The 13,199-nt window shown below is 44.3% G+C and overlaps 1 protein-coding gene across 25 annotated transcripts in view; it reads left to right on the forward strand.

Annotated features, from left to right (window-relative positions):
* Positions 1 to 12,776, forward strand: part of KIF13A (kinesin family member 13A) — a 198,443-nt gene extending 185,667 nt beyond the window's left edge. For 6 of the 25 annotated variants that reach the window (XM_081518109.1, XM_081518111.1, XM_081518117.1 and 3 more), the window contains 3 exons: positions 13 to 117; positions 457 to 498; positions 7,684 to 10,502. In XM_081518109.1, coding sequence (XP_081374235.1) covers positions 13 to 117; positions 457 to 498; positions 7,684 to 8,568 — 1,032 coding nt within the window. In that variant the 3' untranslated portion in view covers positions 8,569 to 10,502. Of the gene's footprint in view, positions 1 to 12; positions 118 to 438; positions 499 to 7,683; positions 10,503 to 11,217 lie in introns of those variants that run through there. The other 19 variants (XM_081518135.1, XM_081518120.1, XM_081518121.1 and 16 more) reach the window with 8 other exon arrangements.
* Positions 12,777 to 13,199: the final 423 nt, after the last annotated feature.

Raw genomic sequence — 13,199 nt, forward strand, 5'->3', positions numbered from 1 at the left:
TAACCTTTGCAGAGCATGTCTCCATCTCAGGCACATAACCCTGGCTGCATTGTGCCCTCGGGAAGCAATGGCAGCAGCATGCCAGTAGAACTCAATAGCAAACGTGAGAAGAAGATTGTAAGTCCTGGAACCATTTCTGTCCTATTGCCTGGTGGTGGGTTTAAGGCCCTTTCACAGACAATCATCCAAATACTTTAGAAGAAATTAAGAGATGTATTGAGTCTTGGCCTTTTTTTTTTCTTCTTACACATGTGACCATCAGTAATGAAATTTTGCATGAATGTGGCCATGATCTGTGATTTTTCTGTGTTCCATTTACTGATTTATTATTATTTTGCTTAGTATAAATTTGCTTAGAAAGAAAAAGGCACCTTTAATGATTCTAGTGTTTCAAATGTATAACAATCACTTGAACTAATATTGAATCTTTCTAATGAGCCTGTACACGTTGCCCAGATTCTGAAGTTAATCTACCTTGAGGAATTGCACTTACTTGGAGTAAGTAATCATGCATTTAGGTGTGGGTGTGTGATAGCTTTTCTTGTGTTGCCTGATGCTGTTGCCAAGATTATGCTGTAGTTTGTAGCTGCTCCGCCATCCATCGCTGGCCATCCTCGTCATCTGGACCTCCCAGGTAGCCTCTTTACATTTGCTGGCAAAATAGATTCCAGCTCCCTAGGTGTCAGTCTTGCTTTCAGGATGGCTTCTCTGTTTTTACCACGGGTAGGTTGAAACTCTACCTGAAAAACCTCATTCCCTAGCACTCGATTTTCACATTTCAAATTTGAGAAATGTTTTTTAAGACACTACATACTAGGCACTGGGGATCATAAGTGCCACCTCAATTTAAAAACGGAAGTGTATGTTCTGGGGCCTGGAGAGAATTCTCAAATTCTGTGTCTCAGCTTTCATTCTCCTGTGGTTTCCCAGGCTTTGAAAACAGGAGGCAGCTTGGAGCAGAGAGGTCTGCTTGCCGCTCTCGTCTGCACGCAATCGGCTCTGCGGGCAGAGCATGGGCCCTTGCCTTCCCCGGCTACACCATGTCAGATTCATTCCAGAGTGTCATCAGCACAGGGTCTTTTGTTTGAACCTCTAGATTCTAGAAGATGCTGCTGATGCACACGGTGTGATGCTAACTAGAACCTCCCCCCTGGATGTGCAGCAAGCCAGGCTCCTGCATGCTTGGAGCGCTAGGAGATCATAAGAAATGAGCTTCTCATTCCGCATGTCCATTGAGGAAAGAAGAAAAGGCACCATTGTCCCCTTCCGTCTCTCTCTCTCTTCCCCACTTTGTGTTCTCTCTAGTCCCCTCCCTAATCCCTGCTGGAGAAGAGCGTGCACACCAACAGCTGCTCCTCGGCTCCTCCAATGTTAGCTCTCTAGTCACACACTTGACCTCCCCCTGCTTAATTGATAAGGGCTGCAGCATGGGCCAAAGAGTGTGTGTCTGTGTGTGTGCTTAGTTGTTCAGTTGTGTCTGACTCTTTGCTACCCCATGGACTGTAGCCCGACGGGTTTCTCTGCCCATGGGATTCTCCAGGCAAGAATACTGGAGCGGGTTGCCATTTCCTTCTCCAGGGGATCTTCCCGACTCAGGGATCATGCCTGCATCTCCTGCATTGGCAGGTGGATTCTTTACCACTGTGCCACCTGGGAGGGCCCAGGTTAAAGGAGCCAGGGTCTAATGTTGTTACTCCTTCAGTTCTCTGGCTGGCTGACTATCTGTTTATTGACATGGCACCTATCTACACGGTGCATGGGTACTACATTGTAACCTATTTGAACCATACGTTTTGGTAGAACACACCATCAAGAGATTGCTGGATGGCCCTTCAGGGCTGCCCCGCAGATAGTCTCACAGTTCACAGTCTGCTTCATAGTTATTTTCTTCACTTTCCTTTTATTATTTTAAAATAAAACCCATCTCAGGACTGTTAGCTAGCAGAGAGTAGGATAGAACCAGATTCTATTGATCCAAGAAGTTCTGATCAGCAGTTAGATTCTCTGTGATCAGACACACCATGAAACCTACTAATCAGGGTTTGATGGAGCCATTTTTCTTGCTGGGGTCTTACTTGAAAGACTTGCATCCACTTTCTTAGAAATCTGGCTCGCTACACACTCTTCATCTCTGAAATTATTGAACCGTTTGATTTATTTCAGATAGCAGCTTTTCCGGGATGTTTTGGTAGATTTTAAGGGTATTACTTGCTTGAACTGAGGTTCTAGTTTCTGTTTGGGAAGCTTTCATTTTATTTCTCCTCTTATAAATGGATATAAACTGCTTTATTCCTGAGTTCCTATTCACTTTCTTTCCTTTTCCACTCTTGGAAAAGTAGAGGGCAAATCAGTGGTTCAGTCTGATCAAAGGAGTTTGAAATCATGTTTGAGAAGCAATATCGAGACATTGTTCCTTTTATTTTTCAGCCCATCCAATTACCAAAGTAACCTGTCATTTCACATAAAATATAGTAAATATAGCTGTGCTTGATCCTTCAAGCAATATTTTGTTGTCTCATCAACTTGGGAAGATAGACAAATGCACTTTGTGTCTTCCAGACTAAGATAAAAGTAACAGGACGCCTTTGCAGGCTCTCTTTTAAAGCCGTGAAGCAGACAGAAGAGCAGAAAGAAAGTCAATTCTCCCTCTCTTGAATTCTGCACAGACAGCATATGGTTTTTGTCTCTCATTTTGCAGAGGAAGAAACGCGAGACTTGTTGACTGATTTGCCCAAGGTCTCACAGTAAACGAGAACATGGGAACAAAAGCCCCATCCATTAGTAGGATGGGCTGACCCCAGTGGTTCCCGGGGCTCCCAGTCACAGGGCAGTTTCATCGCCCTGCTGCTGCTGTTTCTTCAAAGGGTCCGCCCTCCCCTTAGTACCAAGTACTAGGGACCCTTGGCTGATGGAGTCTTTCTGAAAACAGAGACCATCTCTCTGATGGATAACTGATGAGAAAGGGAGTGAAAATGACTTTAATGGGAAGGTCCTTACAGAAGGTCACTGCTTTACTGTGAGTTTTGATTCCTCCTTAAAACCAAGGGGTTTTGTCTAGAGGTAAATATCAGCTGCATAAACTGAATCTCAAAAAATCAAATGATGAACATTGTAGCCATAGAGAAGCTGGAGAACTTGATTCTGTGTCCTACTTTTAGGACAAGTTTTCACTCTGTCCTTAAGACATAGTAAGGAGGTGCTTAGTTTAGTCTCCTTTAAGATAAAATGATAAATAATATCTCTGGCATAAAATGTTTCTAATATGTAAAATGGATAAGCAACAAGGTTCTACTATATAGCACAGGGAATATATTCAGTACCTTGTGATAACCTATCACAGAAAAGAATATAAAAAAGTGTGTATATATATATATGTATGTATGTATAACTGATTCACTCTGTTGTACAACAGAAACTACCACAACATTATAAATCAACTATGCTTCCATTTAAAGTTTAATAAAATATACAGAGTGAAGAGATACTGCCAAAAAAAAAAAAACAGTCTGTCTAACCAAATTCCTTTAAAATGCAGTTTAAGCCACTTAAGTCCTCTTTTCTCCTTAGAAGCCATAACTTCATAAACTTTCTGTCTCCTTTTTCATGTTGGAAAATGATTAATCTCTACTCAGTTTTATTTTTTCTGGGACTAGTTGTTCCTATTCCTTTAGCCTTTCTCTTTAGGTCACTCCCCCACTCCCAACCCCAGCCCAAGTGCCTAACTTTGTCCTGATCCCTATTTGTTTTTGTAGACCCTTCAGTCTTACTAAGGTCGTTCTAAATTGTTTATCTTTCTGATTTCAATATATGTATACCTATTTCTACACATTAAATTTGTGATTGAATGTTTCACTCAGCAAAGTTATATTTTAGGTTGACCTTTCCTCACTGTTCAGAAGAAATAGCTTCAAGCATAAAGAGGGACCCAGATTATTTAATTCTCATCTTCAAATTTGGTTTTCCTTGCAACAACTAACTTTTTAGTAATCAACTGCATCATGTACTCTTGGGCTTGGGGATTACGCTTCTTTGCCAGCTTCAATTAGAAGGAATTACAATTATAAGAGAAACAAACACTTGAAATCCAACTTGGAATCTAAACAAGTCTAGTAGTGTGTGTGCTCAGTTGCTCAGTCGCGTCCCACTCTTTGTGGCCCCATGGACTCTAGCCCTGCAGGTTCCTCTGTCCATGGGATTTTCCAGCCAAGAATACCGGAGTGGGTTGCCATTTACTATCCCAGAGGATCTTCCCAACCCAGGCGTGGAACCCTCATCTCTTGTGTCTCCTGCATTGACAGGCAGATTCTTTACCACTGAGCCATCTGGGAATCAAGTCATGTAGAGAATCTAGAAAATACAGCGAAGGTTACAGATTCAGTCAGTTCTATCCAATTTGTGCCCTTTTTCACAAGTGTTTTCCCTTAGCCCCCGGGGAGAGAACGCTCTACCCCACCCCCACTGAAACAGTGCTGTTAATACTTGATTAAAATGTAGTTAAAGACAAGATAACAAGGTTAGTATTGCCAAAAATTTGGTTTGCTAATTTCTGGAATTTTATCACTGATATTTAATAGTCACTTCTGATTAACAGCCAAAGAATGAAGACTAGTGATGCTTTTAAATCATTTATATTCAGGCTGTTTTAAAATCTAAGAAGTATGGAAACACAGTAAGCTGTTTTTTAGGTATTTAGCATCTTGTGAGGTAGGGAATGTTGCTGTGAAATTCAGTGGATGAAATTTATGTTCATTTGTGAATTCCATCTGCCGTTATCTGTGGAGTGTATTCTTCCTCCCTTCCCCATCTTTCTCTCTCCCCAAGCTCTTCACTCTCTTGAAATGAATAAGGGTAATGTTTTCAGGTCTTTATAGTCACCCTGTTGTTATACTGAGTGAAAAGTCATCCACCCAGCAATGTCCAGGAATGTCCTAAGAGCAAGGACCCACTGTTGTAACTCCCCGAGGGCAGGGGCCATACCTGTCTTTGTTCAGCATTGGTATTCCTGGTTCTTAGGACAATGACTCTCATTCAGTTCAGTTCAGTTCAGTCGCTCAGTCATGTCCGACTCTTTGCGACCCCATGAACCACAGCACGCCAGGCCTCCCAGTCCATCACCAACTCCCAGAGTCCACCCAAACTCATGTCCATTGAGTCGGTGATGCCATTCATCCTGTCGTCCCCTTCTCCTCCTGACCTCAATCTTTCCCAGCATCAGGGTCTTTTCAGATGAGTCAGCTCTTAGCATTAGGTGGCCAAAGGATTGAAGTTTCAGCTTCAACATCAGTCCTTCCAATGAACACCCAGGACTGATCTCCTTTAGGATGGACTGGTTTGATCTCCTTGCAGTCCGAGGGATTCTCAAGAGTCTTCTCCAACACCACAGTTCAAAAGCATCAATTCTTTGGTGCTTAGCTTTTTTTATGGTCCAACTCTCACATGTATACATGACTGCTGGAAAAACCACAGCTTTGACTAGACGGACCTTTGTTGGCAAAGTAATGTCTCTGCTTCTTAATATGCTGTCTACTGCTACTGCTACTGCTAAGTCACCTCAGTCGTGTCCGACTCTGTGCGACCCCATAGACGGCAGCCCAGCAGGCTCCGCCGTCCCTGGGATTCTCCAGGCAAGAACACTGGAGTGGGTTGCCATTTCCTTCTCCAATGTATGAAAGTGAAAAGTGAAAGTGAAGTTGCTCAGTTGTGTCTGACTCTTAGCGACCCCATGGACTGCAGCCTACCAGGTTCCTCCATCCGTGGGATTTTCCAGGCAAGAGTACTGGAGTGAGGTGCCGTCTAGGTTGGTCATAACTTTCCTTCCAAGAAGTAAGAATCTTTTAATTTCATGGCTGCAATCACCATCTGCAGTGATTTTGGAGCCCAGAAAAATAAAGTCAGCCACTGTTTCCCCATCTATTTGCCATGAAGTGATGGGACTGGATGCCATGATCTTAGTGTTCTGAATGTTGAGCTTTAAGCCAACTTTTTCACTCTCCTCTTTACTTTCATCAAGAGACTCTTTAGTTCTTCTTCACTTTCTGCCATAAGGGTGGTGTCATCTGCATATCTGAGGTTAGTGATATTTCTCCCGGCAATCTTGATTCTAGCTTGTGCTCCCTCCAGCCCAGCGTTTCTCATGATGTGCTCTGCATATAAGTTAAATAAGCAGGGTGACAATATACAGCCTTGACGTACTCCTTTTCCTATTTTGAACCAGTCTGTTGTTCCATGTCCAGTTCTAACTGTTGCTTCCCGGCCTGCATACAGATTTCTCAAGAGGCAGGTCAGGTGGTCTGGTATTCCCATCTCTTTCAGAATTTTCCACAGTTTATTATGATCCACACAGTCAAAGGCTTTGGCATAGTCAATAAAGCAGAAATAGATGTTTTCCTGGAACTCTCTTGCTTTTTCGATGATCCAGTGGATGTTGCCAATTTGATCTCTGGTTCCTCTGCCTTTTCTAAAACCAGCTTGAACATCTGGAAGTTCACGGTTCACGTATTGCTGAAGCCTGTCATAGAACTAATGACTGTCATATAATGACTGTCATATAGGATGCTTAAATGAATATTTGTTGAATGAAAGTCACATTTTAGAAGAGAAAAGGAATACTTGCCATGTCATCAGATGTTTATATGGTTAATTAGAAATGACTAGATAGTAATAGGCAAAAGGAGAAAATGCTGACAGAGGAGGAGATGGTTAGATGACATCACTGACTCAATGAATGTGAACTTGAGCAAACTCCAGGAGATGGTAGAGCAGAGGAAAGCCTGACATGCTGCATGCAGTCCATGGGGTCGCAAAGAGTTGGACACGACTTAGCGACTGAACTAGATAGTAATATTATTTTTATTTGAAGAGTGTTCTACATTGTTTTCCCCCAAATATAAAAGAATCATTCACTTTGGGAAGAGAGACTGGAAGTTGATAACACCCACTCTTGCACATTTACCAACCTTTATAAACAGAATCCTAAAGCTATTTGACAAAGGAGATTTTCACGTAATTCATACTATCTTTCTCACCTTGTAGTCAAAGGCTCTACCCCTGCTTCTCAAAAACCCTGGAAAACAGTCATTGTCAGATTTAGTATTTTACAGACTTACAGTGTTTGGTGGAATACTGAGAATGGCTGTTGAAATTGTGTTCTTTGCCCTTTTGCTATTGTGGGGGCCTTTATTTCCTGCTTTTCCTTCTCATAATATAGCCCAGAAACTGTTTGCAAATCATCTTATTTTTCTGTACTTTGCTCCCCAAGGTGAGGATTGTAAGAATAAAACAGTAGGTCTTCCCTGCCTCTGGCAGTCCCTCTACTCATTTAATTAGAAAAGGGAAAACCTCCAACTGGAAACTAATCATGAGGAACTAATCAGAAGTCCACTGCACTTCCTTCCATCCTTGCCCTTAAAGCAGGAAAGGTTTCTAATTATTAGCACTGAGTGAGCACCGAAGAAATAAATCTCCTTCATCCTGAATGGTAAGAGTTTCGTGCTCATAGATCTCTGAGGATAAGGTACCTGTGTCCACAACAGGTGACAGGATTTAACCAAACTCAGAAAGGAAAAAGAAAAAAATCCTAAACGTGTGAAGGCCAATGTCTTTAACAGTAAAGTATTTAAAACTTGTCTCAACCATCCAATCGCTATAAGGAGCTCATGGCTGACTTTTGCTTTGTTTCTCTAGGACTCTGATGAGGAGGAAAATGATCTAGAAGGTCTCAGCCGGAAGCTGATAAGTTCACAGCCTTATGTACCTGTGGAGTTCGCTGACTTCAGCGTTTACAATGCCAGCTTGGAGAACAGGGAGTGGTTTTCTTCTAAAGGCGATCTGACGAACTCAAAGGTCCTAGAGAAGGAGGTGTCTCGCAGCCCCACCGCCAGCAGCATCACCAGTGGCTACTTTTCCCACAGTGCCTCCAACGCCACCCTGTCCGACATGGCGGTCCCTTCCAGCGACAGCTCAGATCAGCTGGCCCTTCCGACGAAGGACACCGACTCTAGCGAGCATCCCGGGCCGTCCCTCGTGCAGGATTTCAGACCACCCTCAAACAAAGAGTTGACAGAACTAGAAAGAGGCTTGGGAAAGGATAAGATGACCGTGGTGCCACTCAAGGAAAACAGTGCCTTAGCCAAAGGGAGCCCACTGTCCCCCAGCATCCTGGAGAAAAACTCCAGAACCCTCTGTAGGACCAGCTCGTGTTCAGAGCAGGGTGCCTGCTCCAGCAAAAACGGCCAGCCGGCTAGGGGATTCTGCCCCAGGGAGGTGACTGTGGAGCACACCACAAACGTCCTTGAGGATCACTCTTTCACAGAGTTTATGGGTGTATCAGATGGGAAAGATTTTGATGGTTTGACGGATTCTTCCACTGGAGAACTTTCGAGTAGGAGGAACCTACCAAATACAACGGACGGTAGGAGTGTCTCACGTGGGCCACAGGACCCTGGCCAGCTATGTTCCTCGGCAGAGAATGACCAGGTGATAAATTCGAGGGGTGGTCCTTTGGGTCCAGTGGTATCAGAGATGGCTGCTAATTATGCCCCAACCCCCAGAGGCCCTTCCTCACGGTGACTTAGTAGGAGAGGTTGATCCAGGTGTTTCTGGCAGGGTAGATGAGCCCTCTTGGGAACCATGCCCACATGCTGCCCGCTAGCTGGCTATGGGGGAACAAGTCTGTAAGTCTCCTTTCTTAGTTTCAGAGGAGAACTATGACTTACATAGGACCCATGGCCTTTTTTACCTGGCCTATAGGTTCCTGTTGAATTAAGCATTCACATGGATAAGGATCGATCTTGTATTCATTCCCTGAGATGTTTAATTCCTGGCTATCTCAAAGGATTCTGATATGAAATATGGTAGATTTCATCAAATCAGTGATTTCTTTTATTAGATGCACCTTTTTTTTTCTTTTTGCCAAACCATGAGACATGTGGTATTTTAGTTTCTCAACCAGGGATCGAACCCATACCCCTTGCATTGGAAGCACAGAGTCTTATCCACTGGACTGCCAGGGAAGTCCCAAGATACACCATTATTTTATGTATCATTAAGAAAAAAAAATACTTCCAATTAAAATCAACCATATCAGCACTTTCAGAGAGTTACAAAGCGCAGGCAGAGGGAAGGTATGCCTCACAGATTTGGTAAAATACAGACATTTGATGTCCATAGGATAAAAAACGCTTTGGGGATGCAGAGGTGGGTTCCCTGAGCAATTAAAGTTTGGGCTTTGGAGGTTACCCAGGCTGGTTTTTTGCAGTATTTAATTTTAATAGTGGAACAAAAAATGGGGTCTTGCTAATATTCCCAAGGAAACTAGCGAATTATATAAATAAGAGGTGATGTGCTTCTGAGTACCACCATCCCTTCTCATCTGGGACCAGTGTTTTGGTCCCAGACCCCAGCCAGAGCTGTGTAAAGGGTATTGGAGCACCAGGCTTAGCAAAACAAAGAACTGACAGAACTAGAATGCCGCTGGGTGAAGGTAAAGATGATTGGGGTGCCTTTCAGTCTCTCTGTTTTGCTGAGGAAGCAAAACAACCCAGTTTGGCACTATTCCCCACCCCTCCCCCCCCCCCAAGTTTTCCGTATTAGCCCTTAAAATTTCAGTATGTGGTCATGTATATAGCATATTCAAAAATAAACTACAAATACCAAACAGTGGTCTCTTTTACAACTCAAAAGACTTCTTTGCCCAACATAAGCATAAAGTCACTCATTACTTTTCTAACAAGCTAAACATTCATTTGTTTCAAAGTCTTCAGCTTCCTTTTACGCTGATCTTAAGCAGAATCTGCTTTGCTGGTACATCAGCTTTCCAGTCCTTTTTCTAAGAAATCCAGGAAGAATGTGGTCCAGGGGTTAATTCTTCAGTCTGGAACAGTGCTTCTCAAACCTAAATGTGCAATAGACCCACTGAGGGGTGTGAGGAGAAGATACTTCTTAAAAATACAGATTCCCAGGGGCTTCCCTGGTGGCTCGGTTGGTAAAGAATCTGCCCACAATGCGAGAGACCCGAGTTTGATCCCTGGGTCGGGAAGATGCCCTGGAGAAGAGAATGGCAACCCACTCTAGTACTCTTGCCCGGAGAATTCCATGGACAGAGGAGCCAGGCAGGCTACAGTCCATGGAATTGCAGAGTCGGACACGACTGTGCGACTAACTATTCCCTGGTGACTTAGTGGTAGAGTCCGCCTACCAGTGCAGGGGACACGGGTTTGATTCCTGGCCCCGAAAGATGCCGCATGCCACGGAGCAGCTAAGCTCATGTGTCACAACTATTGAGCCTGTGCTCTAGAGCCCAGGAGCCAAGACCGCTGCAGCCCGAGTGTGCTAGAGCCCGTGCTCTGCAAGAAGAGAAGCCACCACCACGAGAAGCCCAGACGCCACAACTGGAGAGTGGCCCTCACTTGCTGCAACTAGAGAAAAGCCCGCACAGCAATGAAGACCCAGCACAGCCAAAAATAAATACATGAATAAAATTATAACAGCAGCAAAAAAAAAAAGTACAGATTCCCAGTCGTGGCTGTCCTGCACACCTCAGGTTGTGCTTCAGTACCAGGTTGGGGGAGGGATAAGATTTTCACAAACCCTCTGCTGGAGGAATATGGGGTGGGTAGGCTGAGGGCCGCACTGTTTGAGGCACGGCCCAGAGAGGAGGGAAGGGTACAGCAACCCCCTCACCCCCCACTCCTTGTTTTGTCGCCTCGGTTATTTAGAAAGCAGTAACGGGAGCAGTACCTGAATTCTGCTCCAGAATAGCGTGTCCCTGCCAAAGGTCTTGGTTTAAAAGTGAAACTTACAAAAATATTTATTGTGTCAGGGTAATGTTGGAACTATGGTGAGTTTTCTTTTTTAAAAAAATTGCTTTAGTATTTTTGTTATCTTGGTTTTAATCAGTTTTTTCAACTGCGTTAAAACCTGAGGACTGTTGAAGTCCTCAGGTTTGACTTTTGTTCTCACCCTGGTCTGACTTCAAGTGTGGACCCAGGAGTGATGTGTTTTTCACTCGCACTTCGGGGCTTGCTATCATTACTTTTCCTAGAAGCTTCACCTTGGAGCTTGATTCTTCCCTGAACAGTGTAAGCTCCAGAACTGGATTCCACAGTAAACTGGATCCTGTGGTTTCCTCTAGGAAGAGCCCCGCATGGGGGGTGGTCCCCATGAGTGGGGAGGGCAGGTGGGGACCAGAGCTTGCACTCACCCGCCTTTGCATTCCAGGGGAGCACCACTGCTCGGTGAGAGGCAGTGAGCACTTCTTCCGAAGGCCGCAGCATCTCTGCTCCGGTCGCCTCCCAGAGTGCCAGCCCGTCTATCAAACACGCTGCGGCCCGGCCGGACCTCACACCAGCGCGGAGAAGCTTCCGGGGCCACCTCCTCGCCTCTCCCTTCCCGAGCCAGGAGAAGCAGTACTCTGTCACTCAGGTGACTCGGCAGCCTCTGCTTCCTTCCAGAGAACCGAAAATCCTGGCTTCGCAAAGTGGCAGTATTTTTGTTTGCACTCACTACACACCCCCACGGTGTAGAAACCTCCACAGATTCAAACAGACTTTATTCTTGTACAATTTTAATCAGTTCTTACTGTAGTGGAGTCAATGCTCTAATTTTTTTTTATAAATAATATATATTATGTATATGAAATGTATATCTATATAGTATGGCTGGAGAGACAGGACTGCACACTGAAATGGATAAAAGTGGTTTGTAGAAAATCATAAGGTATTGGACTTTCTTACAAAGCAGCTCGGGCGATCTCTCAGAACACAGCAGATGAAAGAGATGGTCTTGCCTGAGAATGAGGTTGCAAATCCCTCTTTGCAGCAGAGGTTCTTTATAACCAAAGAACTTACCTAAGACTGAATGTTTTTTGCTGTCCACTCTTGTTTTATGTGTACATACATGTTTGACTGCGAGTTCGGTGCCATATGCCCTGTGGCTCCCAGGCCACGTGCTGCCGTTCTGTCATTTCCTAAGCACACTGAAAAATCTCACGGCTCCGTTCTTTGGTCTTCCACCTGGTCCGCCGCCTGCTGACTTGATGCGGTTCGGGAACCGTTGACGGTGACTGGGGCTCTGATCCCAGCCTTCCCTGTCCCTCTGTCCAGCCCAGCCAGGCAGGTGGGATGCAGAGAGTATTACTGTCAGAAAACAGGGACAAACCCAGAGTGGGATTGGGGGGATGGGTGTTGATTTTTGTCTCTCTGTGGTTTCGTTGGGGGTTGGTAGGTTTTTGTTGTGGTGTGGTTCTGCCGTTGTTTTATTTCATTTCTGGAAAGCGCTGAAGGGATGACACGAGCTGTGAAGTCCACAGGTGTCCACTTCACAGTGTTCGCAGGAGATGGTTGAAAACAGATGACCCTGCTGTGTGTCTTCACTGGTAAAATTCTTTTACCAATGGAGGCTCTGAAGAATTATGTGTGCGGAAGTTTTTACAAAAGTACTTTCTGTACCTATTGTGTAGATGCTTGTATAGTTGGTCCAGATGTACAGCAATAAATGTGTCGTGGGAGCAAGAGAGGTGTACAGCCTGCTGTACCTTTTCCCTTGAAGTCCTTAGCATCCATAAATGAGTAAGATATTGGAGATTTTAATGCGAAGCTGCTGTTCATGATTTTTGTGTATAGTGAGCTGACTGTAGTATTTTACTATTGACTGTTTAAAAAGAGAAAGACTGTAATTTATATCCCCTTTCAACTTTATTGTATTTAATTGGTACAGATTGTGTATGTGTGTGTGTGTGTGTGTTTTAGAATACAGACTGTCTAATTCCGATTTTAAAACATCCATTGTTTGTCTTTAATAACACTGCCACTAGTTTCAGATCAATTTTCCAAATTTGTTTGTATGCAAGTCCCTGTAGCTTAAATAATAATAGCAACAGCAAACATTCATTGAGGGTTTACCATGTACTAGGCACTATTCCCACCTTTTGATGTTTATCTCGCTTAATCCTCGCAGCCGTGGATGCCATGGGTTCTGCTGTTATTAAGTATCGGACAAAGGAAAACAGAAGTGGAGTGGTTGGCAACAGGGAGCAAGCAGCAAAGCTAGGATTCAACCCACGCTTGCATCAGCATCTCCTGGTGCTCTGTCTGGTGACGTGGCGTGGAGGGACAGGCCTCTGAAGGGAGGAGAGAGCAGGAGGGCTGTGGTAAGAGTCCCAGGTCTGGACTGAGCGACATTAGCAAGGAGCCCCTGCGGCA

This window comes from Giraffa tippelskirchi, chromosome 8, assembly GCF_054371585.1.
Source record: "Giraffa tippelskirchi isolate mGirTip1 chromosome 8, T2T-mGirTip1v1.2.pri, whole genome shotgun sequence".
Classification (NCBI taxonomy): domain Eukaryota; kingdom Metazoa; phylum Chordata; class Mammalia; order Artiodactyla; family Giraffidae; genus Giraffa; species Giraffa tippelskirchi.